This window comes from Eubalaena glacialis, chromosome 4 (assembly GCF_028564815.1).
Source record: "Eubalaena glacialis isolate mEubGla1 chromosome 4, mEubGla1.1.hap2.+ XY, whole genome shotgun sequence".
NCBI classification, from domain to species: domain Eukaryota; kingdom Metazoa; phylum Chordata; class Mammalia; order Artiodactyla; family Balaenidae; genus Eubalaena; species Eubalaena glacialis.
In genome coordinates this window covers 52538813-52559265 of record NC_083719.1, presented here as the reverse complement: position 1 = coordinate 52559265, position 20453 = coordinate 52538813, and the positions used below count along the sequence as shown (strand labels likewise).

Below are 20453 nucleotides of genomic sequence, written 5' to 3'. Positions count from 1 at the left end.
TGAAGGCACTTTTTAAACTAAACTAATTTCTAATTAATTCAAACACATATTTATATTCTTAAATTATTATTTTTAGAAAAACCTATTATTTAATAGGTTGAGGTGCTACCAGCTACCCAGATAAGGAACTACATTAATTTTTTTTCTAATTTTTAATTAAAAAATTTTTTTTTGGCAATGCCGCATGGCTTGCGGGAGTTCCCCAACCAGGGATTGAACCTGGGCCACAGCAGTGAAAGCACCAAATCCTAACCACTAGACCACCAGGGAACTCCCTAGGAACACATTAAATTTTTTTTAGGATATGACAAAATGATGGCAAAATACAATCATCATATTATCAATATATCAATATGTTAATTAGGAAATTAACACCATTAAAAACCAACAGACTCCTTAAATTATGACACAAGAACACAGATTATTTTTATCATCTCTTGAAATTCAACAAATTGGTAATAATAAGTAAAATAAAACTTGATTAAATTTATCTGGCTTTTTAGTGGAAAAAAAATAAGAATACATATCATAATTGTAATGTAATTATGTTACTGACCTACCATTAGAGAAAGCTAATTTTCCCTAACCCTTTTATTTAAAATATGCCATTCTATCAACACTAATTTAATTCATCTCCCAACATCAATTTTTCTCAAAGCTGCTTTATTTAACTCTGATTTACTGAGTGCCTATTCTCAGGTTCTATGAGGTACTATAATTCTACCTCCCTTACTCACATCTGTCTTTGTCCTGAAAACTTGTAAATTAGTTCCAATTTGCTTTATAACAAAGCGAAAAGGTGTTTCCAGGATCTTTCTCAAGAAAGATTAGATACTAACTCCTATGTCCATAATACTATACCAGGTCGACGTTTGAGAAAGGTAAAGAGGGCTGTGAGGAGGGGGTAAGATTGAAAGAAGAAAACATGGTCTTATTTTTCTTAATTCAGTATTCTTATAATGACAAGATAATACAGAAAATTCACATGCAGCAATTAAACACTTTATATCAACAAGGGTAAGTTATTTTTTAAAAAGGGTACAAAAAGAAAAGCAGTGCACTAGAAAATTCAATTACAAACAATATCGTTAGAAATTTAAGTTTTAAAACTGATTTAGGAAAATGTGAATGACACAGATATGTAATAAAAAAGAGGAAATACACTGTTAAATTCTAAAAGCATCTCCATCGCAACTTGCTATAGCTAACACTGGCAACTTTGGTCCTACTCATACACCTCAAAAATCTATCTAAGACACAAAATTTCATCTTTTCATTTTCATTTCATTTTTACGTCTATTCATTTAAGATCCAGCTTCCTACTTCAAGGAGAAAGTGAAAACAATATCCCTCAAATTTCATCCTGTTTGTCTCTAAAATTCCTTTGTATTTAACTCATTTTTACCTTCTCTTCTGTCTCAGAGGGAAAATATACATCCTTTGTATTCTTTGTACTGTGCTCTCCAGTATTAAGATGGTATTAAATTTCATTTAACTGCGTATTTAAAACAGCTTTCCCACTGTTCTAATCTTGGATCATAAAAAGGTCCACTCACATAACCTGAATGCACATGACTTTCCTAACACGTAAAACTGTGGCCTCTTTATAGTTTGTGAGGCCTCAAATATTTTAATCATGTCTTAAAAAGAAAGCAGTAAAGAATTATATTTGCAAATACACTGAGAGAGCCCAATCTGAAGTTAAATAAAGACTTAAAATAGAAGGAGTTAAAATAAGTGAATTACCTATGATATCAGAGACACCATATTAATTGTAGGCTTAGATGTTTCAGTAAACAATTTACACCTTGTTTATTCAAATCTCTTAGCAGTCAAGTTCTGAGCTAAGGAGTCATCAATGCCAATACCAAGTCTGTAAAAATTTAAACCTTTTTGAATTTTAATATGGATAATTCCCACTTTAATTTATACTCACAACCATCACCATAAACTCTAATCAATCCAGTCTTTTGGGAATCAAAACCAGATATGCTCCTTGCCCTCAAAGCCTTACACTCATGGGGGGGTGGGGGTGGGGGTGGGGGTGGGGAGGAGGAAGGACCAAGTACATGTGCCCATGGGAATATGCTGGCCAGGTAAGACAAGAGTAAAATGTATTTTAAAAATTAGGCTAATGCAGTAAATGTCATAACAGATATAAGTAAAATGCTACAGAAGTTGAGTAAACAGAACAACTAACTCCTGGAGAACTGAAGATGCTTCTATCAAGAGGTGACAACTCTTGACAAATAAACTACAACAGGAGTCTGAGAAGTTTTCTGTACGGGTCAGATATTTTAGGCTTTGCATAAAGTCTCTGTCACAACTACTTGACTCTACCACTGTAGAGCAAAAGCAGCCATAGACAATATGTAAATGAATGAATGTGGTTCTGGTGAAACTATTTACAATAAGTAGGCTCTGGGGCAGATTTAACCAGTCTGTAGTTTGCCATTACCTAAACTGTAAAAATGCAGCAGTGAATCAGGGTGTTTTAAGACATTTCTTCAATAAATGGACATAGACCAGTGCATTTTGAGTTTGTATATCTGTTTTAGTTTTATCTTATTTGCTCTTGGACTGCCATCTCCTCTTGATGTTAGCTTACCAGTAGGGGGCCCTCCATCCTATTTCCAATTTACAACAGACTAAAACCAAACAAGTTCTGAAAACTTAAGAGTTACCAGACTTTACATGAAGACCTTATGAGTCTCTCTAATGAGTACAATGTAAGAGCTCTAGTATAGAAACGGGGATCTTTATTTGGGACTCAGGTGGGCTTTACATACTTATTATTCTGACTTTTGTCACACAAGACTGAGTTCCAGAGAGCTATGAAATCATTATTAAATACCAACAGATATACAGATTTTTATATTGAACACCACTAATTAATATACAAAGACCACAAATGTCAGTCTTTTAAAATAATTTGCACTCACATTTTAGATATTAAAAAGTTAATATTTCTCTAAGGATTTAAGAATTTAAAATTCTAAACTAAATTTCACAAAGGATAGCACCTTTACTTACTTTGGCAACATTTTCAACTGGTTTTCTCTAAGTTCTAATATCTGGAGTTTAGTTAATCTGCAAAACAAAATAAATCAAGCATGTATGACAAAGAATTTAATTAACAAATTAATGCAATCCTCTAAAATTTTAAAGCAACCAATATTTATTGTGTAATTACAATGTGCAGAATATTGTATTAAAAATTATACAGAGGGCTTCCCTGGTGGCGCAGTGGTTGAGAATCTGCCTGCCAATGCAGGGGACATGGGTTCGAGCCCTGGCCTGGGAAGATCCCACATGCCGCGGAGCGGCTGGGCCCGTGAGCCACAATTACTGAGCCTGCGCGTCTGGAGCCTGTGCTCCGCAACAAGAGAGGCCGCGATAGTGAGAGGCCCGCGCACCGCGATGAAGAGTGGCCCCACTTGCAGCAACTAGAGAAAGCCCTCGCACAGAAACGAAGACCCAACACAGCCAAAATAAATTAATAAATTAATTAATATTAATTAAAAAAAATTACACAGAAATATAAAAGAAGAAAAGACTATTTTGCTCCTCAGAATTAATTTGACATACCCAAAGCACAAAATAACTGTCCCCTAATATCCATCCTAATGAACTTCATGCATTTTTCTGAAAAAACCTCCCCAGATTATTAGTCATTAGTAGATTAGAGAACAATAATTTAACTCTAGGGTTGAGCTCTGAGACAGAAAAATAAAGAAACACAAGGGAACATGGAAAAGGAGAAAATCCTCTGGCACTTCAGTGATGCACATTCCAATAAAATTAGAGGATAAATAAGCAGATGAACTGGTCCAGAGGTGCTCACTAATGCTACAACAGCAATCATATTACAACATACAATGTATGAAGTCAGCAGGCTGTATACATTAAACTTACACAGTGTTACATGTCAAATACATTTCAATTTTAAAAAGTGGTCCAAATACCAGATACAGAAGAGAAATCTGACAAGTACATGACATGCATGTAAGTATACACATACATACACATGTGTGTATATACATACATATATATGTGTATGTATGTAAATATATAAAGCATTATAATGTGGTTCCCACAGGACAGTCACTGGGCTGCAACGACACCCAAAATTCTTTTTTCTTTTTTGAAATACAATTGACAAACAACATTGTTAGTTTCAGGTGTACAACATAATGATTCGATATTTGTATGTACAGTTGACCCTTGAACAACATAGGCATCAGAAGTCCAATGGGACAGAGTAACCGCTTGAGCTAAAGCCGGCCCATAGCTGACCCTTGAACAACATGGGTTTGAACTGTGCAAATCCACTTATACACAGATTTTTTTCAACAGTAAATACTATGGTACCACACGATCTGTGGTTGGTTCAATCTGCGGATTTGGAACCTTGGATACTAAGGAACTACGGATGTGGAGGGCCAACTATAAGTTATATGTGGATTTTTGACTGTGTGGAAGATCAGCACCCCTAATCCATGCATTGTTCCAGGGTCAACTATATTGTGAAATGGTCACCACAAAAGGTCTAGTTAACATCTGTCACTATACACAGTTACAAAATATTTTTTTTCTTGAGATGAGAACTTTTAAGATCTATTCTCTTAGAAACTTTCAAATACCACACAATACAGTATGGTTAACTATAGTCACCATGCTGTACATTACATCCCCATGATTTATTTATTTTATAACTGGAAGTTTGTACCTTTTGACCACCTTCACCCATTTTGCCCACCCCCGCCCCCTCACCTCTGGCAACCACCAATCTTTTCTCTGGTATCTATGAGCTTGGGGTTTTGGTGGTTTTTTTAAGAGTTCACATATAAGTGAGATCATATGGTATTTGTCTTCAAGACAAAAAGATGACTACCATATTAACATGTATTTGGATAGCATTTTCTCTAGCAATTAATCGAAACACAATAATAATTTGATACCTATTGTTCATTTACTGATTCATTTTTCCATTAGAAAAATTACTCAGGGACTACAGTATGACAAGAATCGGTCTAAGTTCAAGCAGGGAGCAATGGGGTGGACCCCAGAAACACATTTTTCTTTTCTCCAGAACTCTGATTCCAGTAAAGACAGATAAACCAATAATTAGATCATTTTAAAAAATGTGTAAGTGCTAAGAATAAAGCATTCTATCTCAAATATGCAAAAATTATCCCGATTTAAATAAACTCCCTAATTTTACATACTTTGAAACCAAGTGTTACATTACGTTTTTCTTTTAAATTTTCACTGCTTATTTCTATTTGGGAAAATAAATTCCAAGACAAAATAACAAGTTCTGAAGAAACTATAAAAACTACAATGCTTGGAAATAATTACAAAAGAAGAGCCTATGAAACTGTAATTAATAGTATTACTAAAGCAACTTGTAGTTTTGTAAACTTTACAAGAGCTAACAAGAGAAGGTTTTAAAAGAAACTGTAACTTACCTGCCAAAATTAGCTGGCAAGAACTCAAGGAAAGCGTCATTCAGATATAACTGGGTTAGGTTTAACAGCTGAGAAAATCCATCAGGAAGCCTAGGTAAAATAAACCAGAATTTAAATTTAATTCATATACAGAATTTTAGTCTCTTATTAAAATCTGTCTAAGAAACTGTCTAACCAACACATGTTCTTAACAGATAACAGTCACCTCTTCACTTTTATGAGTGATCCTCAAATTGAGATTTGCCTTTTATAATAACTTACCTGTTTCAATGTTTACACCTTCATCATTTTGTAAAAAGGAAGTGAGGCGATATTTGTCTCAATAAGATAAAATCTGCACGTAACAGTCAACTATGAATGAGCCACAACACACAGAAATGTATTCAGGCCATGACTATGATATCAGCAGACACTCTTGAAATTCACCTTATCTAACACCAATCCAAGGGACTAGACAAAGAATTCTAAACTTTGACAGTATTGACTTTTGGGGCTGGATAATTCTGTGTTGTCAGGAGGCTGTCTTCTGCATTGTAGGATGTTTAACAGCAACCCTAGCCTCCGACCCACTAGAAGCCAGCAGCACTGTCCACCACCACAAGTTGTGAAAACCAAAAAATGTCTCTAGAATTTACCAAATAGCCATAAGAGCAAAACAGTCCCTATTTGAGAAACACTGGTTTAGATTACTTTCAATTTCAATATTTGGTCCCTAAATAATCAAATAAAGATTGTATAATTTTATAATGACCAAATGGAAAGAAATAATATTAAAAGCTGAATGACATTTAAGATCATATAAGAACCTATAAGTAGCTTTACTTTTATTTCCTCTGGCTTACAAAAGAAATTACAAATCTAGAACTTGATGCTAGAGGAATATTTTCAGATGAAGGTAAAACATCATCTTTACATGTTTGTCCTTTACATGTTTGCCTATGTTTGGAAAAACTCGTTAAATACAATACTGTAATATGTGAAAGCTGGTTTCAACTTTCAACTTAGCTATACCAAGCTATGCTTCACACTATTCACCTTTTGCTTCATCATTCCATTTTTGCAAAATTTAACAGCTTTGGTGCTAAGGAAGCATTCTGCTTAAAGGCATTACCATCATAAAAGAATATATGTGACCTCTGGTATATAGTACAACCAATCACATGGCTTTTCCCTTTTTTTGTTGTTTTTACCTTTTTGACCTTTCGGTTTCTTTTATTCTTTTCAAAAGTTTGAGTGTGCCACACACATTGGATTTGCAGGTGAAGACATTTTTATATTGTGCAAGTAACATTGAGCTAGAAGACCTGGATTCTAGTCTCATTTCTGACATTTACTATCTTTGAGACTTGGGGAAAAGCACTTGCCTTATCTGTATGGATGTCAAATTTACCTCTGTAATATACGGAGTTAGAAAGAGTAATTAAAAGGCTCCTTTTTAATCTAACTAAAATTTTGTGCAGATTTCAGATTGGTATTAACTGTTCATTAAAATGTAGAAAGTAATATTCTACTATATCATACTTGCTTTATTCACAAAGGTAACTTTTAATTCAACAGAGAAGAACTCACTTGGAAATAGGATTTACACTGGCCTCCACAACTGTCAAAACTTTACAATTTTTTATATTTTCTGGAAACTCCTGTATCCCTAGAAAATGAACAAATAATCAATGATCAAGTGAAAAGAATCTATTACAAAGAAAAAAATCATAATGATATTAATAATTAATGTACACTTTTCAGATTCAAAATTTACCAACTGAGCAGATTCCTGATAAATTGACAACACCAACGTCAAACGAACAGAACCATCTGCACAACAATTTCTCTTCGCTCTTTTGCCTCTTTATGACTACTGCTAATTATCTTGTTTAGTTTTGCCTTCCTTTCCTTCTCCCAGCTCTTCTGAAAATCAGTGCCTTCTCTATGTGGTATTAAGGACACAAAATTCAGAACAATTAAGCATTCTTTGTTTTTTCACATAAAAAGAGGCATTAATTTTTTTTTAATTTTTATTGGAGTATAGTTGATTTACAATGTTGTGTCAGTTTCTGCTGTACAGTAAAATAAGTCAGTTATACATATACATATATCTACTCTTTTTTAGATTCTTTTCCCATATAGGTCATTACAGAGTATTAAGAAGAGTTCCCTGTGCTATACAGTAGGTTCTTATTGGTTATCTGTTTTTTATATAGTAGTGTGTATAAAAGAGGCATTACTTCTTAATTGCTGGGCTCCAGATTGAGCTGGTCCCTAATACATACAGGATAACAAAGCTGAAAGCAAAGCTGAAGATAGAAGAGGTAGAAAATATGTATCAGATATGCCAGTGGATATGCCTGATGCAGTTGTACACCAATACTTCTGTAAAATACAACACAAATGTGACAAGTCAAATTATGGTAGAAGTTTCTTAGCACTTAATCTTATCTCTTCAACTTATCTTAGCAAAAATATAGCAACAATAATTTGTGAACTAGCAACAATCCATAGAGAAACTTTAAGTAGTACTGTTCTAATCTAGACTAGAGGAATGCGAATTAATAACTTCAAAAAATATTCCAAAAATTCTGTTATAAGACTCATTCCTCCACTAACATAACATGATTATCAGAAGGGCTGACACTAGAGGATCATTTAAGGCTCTTTCAACTTCATTGATGTATGATTCTAAGCAAGTTTACCACAGTGCCCAAGTATAGAATTTCAGATAATGAAAAAATGAATGATACAAAATCATCAACTGGCAAATATTACAGTAATAACTGATCAGTCAAAACTCATCAATGGATGCTAAAATTAGCGGGTTAAAGAATGAAGAAAAACAGTATACATATATATAGTCTCAAAGTTTCTCTCCCCAAAATACTTATTAATTTTAAGAGGGGGAAAAAGTGAAGAAATCTCATAGGCACCACTTAAACTGTTTCAAAGTTAGCATCAGCAGTTAACAGCATCATCACAGGGCAACTAATCTTAAGACGCACTGAGAAGGGGTGCAGCATCTACTGTCGTGTTCCTGCCCCAAACACCCAACCTGAATTGAATCATAAGCAAACATCAAACAAATCCAAATTAAAGGAAATCCTATACAGCTGGACAGTAATCTTCAAAACTCTTTGGGTCTAAAAAGATAAAGACAAAGAAAAACTGAAGAACTACCCAGGTAACAGGAGATCAAAGAGAACTGACTGTGATAAATATCCAAACCTACTTCACACACACACACACACACACACACACACACACACAAACTGGAAAAATCTGAGTAAGACTGGGGGGCTGTATTAATGTTAATATTATCACTGTTCTATAATAACTGCAAACATTACCATTGGGGGAAACTAGGTGACAAGTACAAGAGTACCACTCTGTAATGTTTCTTAAAACTGCATGTGGATCTACAATTATCTCAATAAAAATTTCAATTAAAAAAATCTGGGCTTAATGATTCCTTAAGGAAAGGTTTTATCATTGTTGTTTTATTAAAATTCAATTTCCCTAACAGTTTCAAGATGATTTTTTTTTTTCAATTTTAGTTTAAGGAACTTTTGCTGGAATTTACAGAGTTCATGTAAAGCTTCAAATCAGAAAATGTTAACACTGATGGATATCAAATGATATTAAGGAATTACTGTTAGCTGGTTCTCTTTTTTTAAATGTGACAATATAGAGTTTCATCTTAACATATTTATACATGAAAGAGGTTGTCTGATTTGCCTTAAAACAATCAGAGGTGACAAAACAGGAGGTATAAATGAAACTATAACATACTGATAAATTTTGAAGCTGGCTGGTAGGCACATCAGGTTTATTGTATTATTCTCTCTACTTAGATAACAAGATTAACAAAAAAGGACTTTAAAACAGCTATTGTACTTAAAGGGAAAAAATGAACAAAATGGGGAGGAAAAGATTAAATGTAAGAAACAGAAATTTTACAAATGATAAATACAATATGTGAATGAAAAATCCAAAGGACAGGATTAAAAGATTAGTCACTGTAGGAGAACATGTCATAGAGACAGGAAGACATGGTAACAGAAAACAGCCATTCTGAAACATAGAGGGGGAAAAAAATATATGAAAACCCAGGGATACATGGGACAATGGAAAGCAGATTAACATATATTTACCTATCTTTAGAAGTTTGCTTATCAGGCACGACTAAGCGTACATGCTCTGTGAGGGGAGAATCTTTGCCTCTCTTGTTCACTACTGGAATAGGACATGGCACATAGTTATCAGTGTCACTAGATAACGTCCAAATTCTTTTCCAGGGTGGTAATATCAATTTTCATACTACAGTACCTATTTATATTCTTGTTGACATTTGATGATGTCTTTACTTTTTGCTAGTATAAGGGGTTGAACCTCACCAGAAATAACAGAAATATTAATTAAAACTAGATATTTTCCTGATATTTCCTAGAGATGCTGAACACATTTTCACGTGTTTAATGATCTATTTAAATTGAAGTACAGCTGATTCACAACATTACGTAAGTTTTAGGTGTACAGTATAGTGATTCAGTATTTTTTACAGATTACACTCCATTAAAAGTTATTACAAGGCAATGGTTATAATTTCCTGTGCTGTACAATAAATATATCCTTGATGCTTATCTATTTTATACATAGTAGATCATATTTCCTAATCTCATGCCCCTATCTAGTCCCTCTCCCCTTCCTGGAGGAATCAAGCTCCCTGACTTCACACCATACTACAAAGCTACAGTAATCAAAACAGTATGGTACTGGCACAAAAACAGAAATATAGATCAAAGGAACAGGGTAGAAAGCCCAGAAATAAACCCACACACCTGTGGTCAATTAATCTACAACAAAAGAGGCAAGAATATACAATGGAGAAAAGACAGTCTCTTCAATAAGTGGTGCTGGGAAAACTAGACAGCTACATGTAAAAGAATAAAATTAAAACATTCTCTAACACCATACACAAAAACAAACTCCAAATGGATTAGAGACCTAAATGTAAGACCAGATGGTATAACAATCCTAGAGGAAGACATAGGCAGAAGACTCTTTGACATAAATCACAGTAATATCTTTTTGAATCCATCTCCTAGAGTAATGGAACTAAAACCAAAAATAAACAAATGGGACCTAATTAAACTTAAAAAGCTTTTGCACAGCAAAGGAAACCATAAACAAAACAAAAAAGACAACCTACAGAATGGGAGAAAATATTTGCAACAATACGACCGACATGGGATTAATCTCCAAAATATATAAACAGCTCATACAGCTCAATATTAAAAAAACAACAAACAATCCAATCAAAAAATGGGCAGAAGATCTAAACAGACATTTCTCCAAAGAAGACATACAGATGGCCAAAAGGCACATGAAAAGACTCAACATCGCTAATTATTAGAGAATTGCAAATCAAAACTACAATGAGGTATCACCTCACATGGGTCAGAATGGCCATCATGAAAAAGTCTACATAAAAATGCTGGAGAGGGTGTGGAGAAAAAGGAACCCTCCTCCACTGTTGGTGGGAATGTAAATTGGTACTGCCACTATGGAGAGCAGCACAGAGGTTCCTTAAAAAACTAAAAATAGAGCTACCATATGATCCTGCAATCCCACTCCTGGGCATATATCCAGAGAAAACTATAATTCAAAAGGATACATGCACCCCAATGTTCACTGCAGCACTATTTACAATAGCCAAGACATGGAAGCAACCTAAATGTCCATCGACAGAGGAATGGATAAAAATGTGGTACATATATACAATAGAATATTACTCAGCCATAAAAAAGAATGAAATAAGGCCATTTGCAGCAACATGGATGGACCTAGAGATTATCATACTAAATGAAGACAGATAGAAAAAGACAAATATCATATCGCTTATATGTGGAATCTTAAAGAAAAAGAAAAAAGATACAAATGAACTTATATACAAAACAGAAATAGATTTTTTGTAATAAGCTACAAGGGAAAAAATCTGAAAAAGAATATATATATACACACACACACACACTTACATATAAACACGCACACAAATGGATACGTATAACTGAATCACTTTGCTGTACAACTGAAACTAACACAACACTGTAAATCAACTATACTTGAACTTAAAAAATCTTTTAAAAAGGGGACTTCCCTGGTGGTCCAGTGGTTAAGACTCTGCGCTTCCACTGCAGGGGGCATGGGTTTGATCCCTGGTAGGAGAACTAAGATTGAGCTAAGATCCCGCATGCCGCATGTCACAGCAAAAAAACAAAAAAACAAAAAAAAAACTCTAGCTCCATCCACATTGCTGCAAATGTCAGAATGTCATTCCTTTTTACGGCTGATTAATATTTCATCGTGCACACACACACACATATATATAAAACATGTCTTCTCTATCCATTTGCTGATGGACGCTTGCATTGCTTCCTACTGATCATTTTTATTTCTTCTTCTGTGAATTCTCTGTTCACTGCACATTTTTTATTGGATTCTTTTAATTATTGATTGTAAGCATTCTTTAGAAATACTAGTATATCAAATGTTTTCTCACAGCCTGTCATGAATTTTTACTTTATATTTTGTCATGTAGAAATTTCATTCCTTTACTGCTATGCTTTTAATATTTGAATAAGACATCTTTTCTACTCCAAAGTCATAAAAATATTTTTCTACATTTTCTAATAATTGTAATTTTTGTTTTTCATATTACTTAATCTATCTGCAATTTATTTTAGTATATGCTGTGAAGTAAGGCTCTCTTTGTTTTTACTATTTCCCATATAAAAACACTGTGCCAACACTTATGAAATATTTGTTTTCCTTATTTCACTGATTTGTAGAGGCATTTCTGTGTGTCATATTCCATTTGTAGAGGAATTTTTGTGTGTCATATTCCATGGTTATGTTTCTGGACAGTCTTTTCTGTTACCCTCTTCCACTGATCTATTCCGTAGTTTTATGTCTTCCTGTTTAGATCATACTGCACATTTTCTGTTAAGTTTATTTCTAGATATGTGTGATAGATGGATTACATTAACGACCGCTCACTACTCGCTATTACCACTCTCTGAATGTGATGTACCAGCTCCTCCCAACAAAATGCGAAGTATAATTTCCCTAATCTTGATTCTGGGTTCAGCCATGTGTTTTGGTTTGGCCACTAAAATGTTAACACAATTGATGAAATCAAGGGTTTAAAAAAGCCCTGCCTAATTTCCACTAGATCTCAGGTTCCCCTAACTGTCCTATGAGGACATGCCTGGGATGCCTGGGCTAGCCTGACAGAGGATGAGATCTACAGCAGAGCCACTCCTGTCATCCCAGCAGAGAATTTCCAACATTTTAATTTAAACAGTCTTTATCTATTTCTGTTATTAAAGTTTTATTACCCTTATAAACTGAGTCAAGTACTTTCCTCCCTTTCTAATCTCTAGAATAGATTTTATAAATTAAGGATTATCCCATTCCATGAAGGTTTGGCCCAACTTTTCCCTAAAATTAGGTCTAACAGTTTTTCTGACCACTAATTTGATTTAGTATTTTCAGTTTTCTATTTCTTCTTGAGTTGATTTTGAAAGTTTTCATTTCATGTAAGTTTTAAACTTTAGTGGCTTTATAGCATTCATTTTCTTTTGAGTGAAAAGTCAGTTTTAAATAAAATTATGGTAATAGGGATGTGAGAGATGTTGCCTTTGGAGGGAATGAGGGATAGGAATTTTCTTAATGCTGAAATAAAAACTTGACAACCCTATTACAAGTCCCCAAAATGGAACTGTTGATCTACAAAGCATCCCTTTACCTGCACATTTAACACTTCAAATATATATTTTAGGGCATTTATACAATGAATTACTTAATAGTATCTGTATGCTTCTTATATTACTGCTAATAGGTCTTATTTAGGCTGACTCAATTCTCTATTCTAAACACATGTAACTACTTAGTATACTGTACTTTTATACAACAACTCGTTAAATTTGACTTACCCACTAATAACAACATCCATATTTTTTACACTAATTCTTCTTTCTTTTCTCTCATTTATTTACATATAAAATATTTAGTGTTACTGAATGCTATTAATTTAGGAGTTAAATTCTTATCAGTTCTTCAACTAACAAATAATTTGCCTCAAGTGATAATTCTACTGAGGATACATTAAAATAACTCTCCTAGGCGGCAGGCCCTAAGGAACATCTGGTAGCAGCAGGGCTCCCACGGCAGATGTGGTAGACACTGAAGAATAGGGCAAAAAAAGGAAGGCGGTTTCAATAATTATGAAAAAGGTGCAATGAACTTTAAAAAAAAAAAGCACTATATTTAATTTCAAATGACATGTATTTCATTTCTCTTGAGTAAACACCAAGGAATGGAATTACCAAGTTCATTATATGTCTATTGATGTGTTGAATAACACTGATTTATTTTCAAATATCAAACCTGAATGTCCAGAATGAGTCCCACTTGGTTGTGGTGAATAATTCTTATCATAGGGGCTTCCCTGGTGGCGCAGTGGTTAAGAATCCGTCTGCCAATGCAGGGGACACGGGTTCAAGCCCTGGTCCGGGAAGATCCCACATGCCGCGGAGCAACTAAGCCCGTGTGCCACAACTACTGAGCTCACGCGCCACAACTGCCAAAGCCTGCACACCTGGAGCCCGTGCTGCGCAACAAGAGGGGCCACCACAATGAGAGGCCCGCATACCACAATGAAGAGTAGCCCCGCTCGCCACAACTAGAGAAAGCCCTCGCACAGCAACGAAGACCAAACACAGCCAAAAATAAAGAAATAAAATAAATAAATTTATAAAATAATAATAATAATAATTCTTATCATATACTTAAAAAAAAAAAATTCCACATCTAGAGGGAAGGTGGGAGGAGGACATTCTACGCTGTCCTCATTAGAGCCTGACTTCATTTTCATACTCAGCTTTACATATCATTTCATTGGTTTTTATTAAAGTCTATAAGGTATCTTGAAATAGTCTATGTAAATGACATTATTCCAAGAGCTGTAATATTTTTAGTACATGATAAAGTCTATCTAAGGAGAAAAAGACCAAAGACTACAGTATGTTCTACGGACCTAAAATTTTATATGGAGAAAGATAATTTTAAGAGTTCTAGGACTTCCCTGGTGGCACAGTGGTTAAGAATCCGCCTGCCAATGCAGGGGACACGGGTTTGAGCCCTGGTCTGGGAAGATCCCACATGCCGCAGAGCAACTAAGCCTGTGCACCACAACTACTGAGCCTGAGCTCTAGAGCCTGCAAGCCACAACTACTGAGCCCACGTGCCACAACTACTGAAGCCTGCATGCCTGGAGCCCGTGTTCCAGAACAAGAGAAGCCACCGCAATGAGAAGCCTGGGCACTGCAACGAAGAGTAGCCCCTGCTTGCCGCAACCAGAGAAAAGCCCACGCGCAGCAACGAAGACCCAACACAGCCAAAAATAAATAAATAAATAAATTTATTTTTAAAAAAGAGAGTTCTATGTTAGACTTCTGCAATTTAAATTTTTAATGGGGACCTCCCTGGTGGCGCAGTGGTTAAGAATCTGCCTGCCAATGCAGGGGACACGGGTTCAAGCCCTGGTGCGGGAAGATCCCACATGCCGCGGAGCAACTAAGCCTGTGCACCACAACTACTGAACCTGCACTCTAGAGCCCGCGAGCCACAACTACTGAGCCCGTGTGCTACAACTACTGAAGCCCGCGTGCCTAGAGTCCATGCTCCGCAACAAGAGAAGCCACCGCAATGAGAACCCGCGCACCGTAACAAAGAGTAGCCCCCACTCGCCGCAACTAGAGAAAAGCCTGCGCGCAGCAACAAAGACCCAACGCAGCCAAAAATTAATTAATTAATTAATTAAAAAAAAATTTTAATGGACAGTAATGCTTATGTCATCTTCCACAAATACATATGCTTCATATTTTTCAAATTTTAAAGTACTATATTTCATAGCATGTGGTTTATAAAAATTAACCAATAAATATCTATGAAATAGTAACTCTAATTTCAGATACATGATAGTAATTTTTTCCTAAGCAAGTAGTTTTGAAGTACTCACTGGTTTCCTGCTTTTACAAATTGCTAGCAATGTATTCACTGTGATTTCAATTCTTACCATATATATTTTCAGGTTCCAAATCTGTATCTCCGGTTCCCTCCTCTCTCCTTAACTCCAAATAAGAATTTTCAAATGCCCTTTAGGTACTGGTCAGGTACCTTAAATAAAACATGTCTCGAACTGAAATTACTTATTCTCTATATTATTCAGCAAATATGTACCCATGCTATGGACTGTAGATACTGAGACATAGTTCCTTTTCTTGAAAGCTAAAATGTAGCAAGAAAAACAAATATTTTCATTCTATTGGCTTCCTTCCTTCCTCAGTAGTGTTCCTTCTCAGTATCTTTTGTACCTTTCTCTCTTTCCTCCAGATCTCTTAATGTTGGGTTGCCACCAGGGCTCGTTCTTTAGTCCTCTTTCATATTCATGCCCTTGTTGACTGTATCTAATCTCAGGCTCTATATACCATCTACATGCTGGCAATTATCAAATATGTATAGCTAGCACATTTCCCTTTCGACTGAACTCCAAACCCCTATGAACATCTGGATATCTTAAATGTAACATGTCCAAAAATGAGCTCCTGATTTTTTTCCACTAAAAATTACGAGTCCCAGAGATGTCCCCATCTCAGCTGGCAGCACTCTATCCTTCCACATGCATAGACCAATACCACTGAGATCATTCTTGACTCTTATCTCACATCCCACATCCAAACCATCATGAAATCTTGTTGACTCAACCTTCAAATGTATCTAGAGTCTGTCTACATCTCACTACTTCCACCACTATCACTAGAGGCGACTGAAATAGCACCTAAACTGGTTACTTTTCACCCTTGTACCATACTGTTTCTACACATAACCAGAGTAAACCTTTAAAATGCAAGTCATTTCATGCTCTGAATGACCTGACTCAAACTCTTCCAAATGATTCCATTTCACTGAGAGTAAATGTCAAAGTACATACAAATGCCTACCAGGCTCTACATTATCTGCTGCTCCAAATCCCTACCTTTCTGACCTCTATTCCTATCACTCTCCCATCTTGCTCACTATATTTTAGCTACCATAGCCTTCTGTTTCTCATACATGCTATGGATACTCACACCTTATAAACTTTACACTGGCTGTTTCTTCTTTCTGGTACATTCTTACCTTAGAAATCTACATGGCTAACTTCCTCACTTCCTCAAGTCCTTGCTCAAGCCACTTTCTCAATGAGGCCTACCCTCAATGCTTGTTAGCTTGTCTCCAAAGAGAACTCTTTTTATCCTCGTACATAAAGTATGCAGAACCTGAATTTTATCATGAGTTACTTCTTAATTCTCTAACAATTTCAGCTACCTGTTCCTTTTTCATTCTCCCTTAACTTCAGTAGTGTTCCTTCTTTGTCATATACTCTTTTTATAAGAATTTGACTCTTGCTAAAACTCATTAAAATGAAGATACTATAAAACATGGCTATCCTTCTCATATTGATCTATTTTGGTTACAGAAGAGTTCTCCCTTTACTGCTAAGAAAGAGAAAATACCTCCTGAAATCTAGGAACTGGCCTTGTACTATCAGCTAGTCCTTGTCTTACTATGAACAAGCTGCATTCAAAGGGAGGCCTTGGTATTTTCCTGTTGAACTAAGCAATTTCACTGAATACCAATATCAGACGAGGCCATTCCTTAACCATGACAGATCAAGACAAAAGCAAATTTGTAATCATGTCTTGACAAAGATAAAATATGAACCTTGTCCAAGCCACCCCTTATCCTAATGAGTGACAGCTGCTTTTTTACTGATTATAGTTTTAGCCTTGCTCTAATCTGCCCTCCCTATAGATGAGATTTATTAATATTCTCAATCACAGAATTAATTCCTGCTTCTTGACAGCATTCCATCCATAGCAAACCCTCATATTCTTAAACCTTCTTCCAATCACCAAGTACAAGCCCAAATCCTGTAAGTCTTTTAGCACCCCCTGAGACTCCCCTTCCATCCCCATGGCTCAATCACATGTAATCCTGGTGATCTCTGTTTGGAGGGCATCAACACTCCTCCAATGCCCTAAATGTACAATATAAGTTAATAGTGGCTCCTTACTGTTTCTGTATTTTAAAGGCTAAGGTAATTAAATAGTACAGAATGTAACACTGAGTTCCAGTCAAAACAGGCTAAAGGAGAAATTGCAAACTCAGATGATTATATTGGCTAGGGGATAACAGGTGTATGGTTTGGATCAGTTATAACACAGTGAATGGTAAGGCCTATGGCAAGGCACAGTGACTGCACACCCCACTTATAGTCTACATTAACAACACACTTAGCAGTGACCAGTGATCACCAGCCTACATTTTTTAAGTTCCATGTCAGTTTAACACATGGTTTTTCTTCTTTCATTATCTTAAATAAGCTGATTTATTAAAACAGCTGAACTTAAACATTAACTATTAAGCAAATTAGCAATTTTAGAAATTTTAAAACACAGAGAAAAATAGTGACTTCCCCAGCAATCTATAATTTCCCTTGTAATCAATATAACTTCTTTGAACTTAAAGTGAAGAGGCTCTTCCAACATTCTGTCCCCAATCATCAGATTTTCTCAGGTTCAAGGAACTGCTTTCTGTTCTAACCCACAAACTTTCAACCCATTCTTTCTGGACTTTTGGACTCGATTTTTTTTAAAAAGGCCTAATTAACCTCTTTAGCATTCCCATATCAGACAGAAAGATCTGAGCCACTCTTTCTGGTTTCTTTGCCTTACAATTCCTAGCTTTTAATCAGTGTGCTTATATAGAGAGAATTAACAACTAGATAGTCTTCATTTCTTTTCTCTCTCCTCTCCATCAGCTTTCTCTATCAACCCCTTTCGCAAATTGTTTTAATCATCATCCCTATTGGTCTTCTCAAGAAGACAGGCCATTTGAACACAACGGATGATCATTTCTCTAACACCAGTTGCTATCTGCAATCGCTTGCAATAGCAGCTTGGTGAGCTTTTCATTTCTTTAAAAATCTAACAACAAATCAAAACTTTAGACATGAAAGGAAACAGCAAATTAAGACTCATAAACTAACACCCTAGTTTTATCGTAGAATATAAATGATAAAAAAAGAATTCCATACAAAATGAAGACAAATATTAATACCTTAAATTTATATACATCCTATACATAGACTAGTCCACAATTTGGTCGGCAGTCTCATGAGGCAAGACGGGAAGTGGTAATATTGATAATATTATGTATAGTCTAACTGAGAATGAGATTAATTCCCCAATATAACAACAGGGCAAATAAACAGAGAAGCAATGATTAGAGTACAATTCTTCTTTTTCCTAAATAAATGTTTTAATCACTAAACCATGTTACTTGGCCAGTTGAAAAACATTGGAAGAAATATGTGAAAGATCAGAAACTAAGAAAATGTGAAAGTAAAAATCCTAAAACAAGTGCTTTTAAATAAATACAGCTTGCTGAAACACTAATAAAGTATGCCACAATGTTTCCTGCCTCCTTCCAAGCAGGGCATGTAGATAATAAATATGAAAACAGCATCTGGTATATTAAGATATACTAGAATATTATTAGATTGAACTGATAAAAACACCTAAAAGGAAAAAACAGTAGAGCTTGGATACAAGATTAAAGCATCTTATGCAAGATTTAACATGATGAGATGTTGTAATAGAGAAAAAATTTAGGGGTAATTCAATTTTCTCATTCAGAATATAAGATGAAACTCCCATCCATCTCTAACATAGTGGTCATCTTAAAACTAAATGTAATTTTAATACTTCCAAAATCTGATAAACGCTACTTTCATTTAGTGTGCTATCCTTTCTTTTAAGCAAGTTGTTACTTAATCAAATACGCAACTAGCAAAACTCAAATATCTCATAACCAACCACATCAACTATAATATGCATGCTATTTTCTTGTTTTCAGTAACGTAGCTGGAGTTCCCTGGTGGCCTAGAGGTTAGAATTCTAGGCTTTCACTGCCGTGGCCCGGGTTGAATCTCTGGTCGGGGAACTGAGACCCCACAAGCCACAAGGCACAGCCAATAAATAAATAAATAACATAGACTTGTATAAACATACACTTTAGGGTTATATATTACAAGTTAATTAAAATAATCTCAACTCTCTAAAAGTAAAGTGGGTTAATTACATCAGTTGTAATGATGACTATCAGATTAGGAATTAGGAATACCAGAATTTTTATCAGTCAAGGTAATGGTTCCGACATTATCATAGTTTCTTGTCTCTCCTCACTAGCTTTTTTCACCATCAATGAAATGCGGTTGCATTTAGACATCAGTTTAAGACCAAAAAGAGAAAAAAAAACCAAGGAAACAAGTAAAAGGCAAGGGACTGATTCTGCCATTTAAAAAACAGATGAGATCACATAGAAAGAGAAGAAAGGAATAGATAAATCAACTTAATTTTTAATGAAAATAAATTGTAAGGTTTTGTTGGCAACAATTACTAAAGCCATTCTCTTTCAGGGCAGAATATTCAAGTGCTTATCCTAAATCTTTTGGTCACATAGAAATTATCTCCAACTCCTCAAAAACACAAGCTGACACAATTGTACAAAGCAGGTTTTCAATATAAGCAAGAAGAAACTGCTGAAACTAGAACGAAAAAAAAGAGAAACACTACAGTTCAATAGGTTGTCTTAACTCAAACACATTATTCTTCAAGAAGTTGCATGAAAGTCTAAGATATTAACTTAATGATGCTGCAGGGCCATAATTGCACCATTCTCAATTTAGAGTAATAAGTCTGGAGTTAGTGCATTTTCAGGAGGATATATGTAAGCGTGTTCATTATTGAGCCAAGTAATAGTTTCATATCATGAAGACTAGTTACATGGGTTACTAGCCTTTCCCAGGCGCACAGAGTTTTATCAATA

At 35.1% G+C, this 20453-nt stretch overlaps 1 protein-coding gene across 9 annotated transcripts in view; it reads right to left on the bottom strand.

The window, feature by feature from the left end:
• ERBIN (erbb2 interacting protein) overlaps positions 1-20453 on the bottom strand; it is a 109863-nt gene that overhangs the window by 44857 nt on the left and 44553 nt on the right. For all 9 annotated transcript variants that reach the window (XM_061189300.1, XM_061189302.1, XM_061189306.1 and 6 more), the window contains 3 exons: positions 7041-7119; positions 5472-5561; positions 3034-3090 (listed from right to left, as the gene is read on the bottom strand). In XM_061189300.1, the coding sequence (XP_061045283.1) occupies positions 3034-3090; positions 5472-5561; positions 7041-7119 (226 nt within the window). The remainder of the gene's footprint in view (positions 1-3033; positions 3091-5471; positions 5562-7040; positions 7120-20453) is intronic.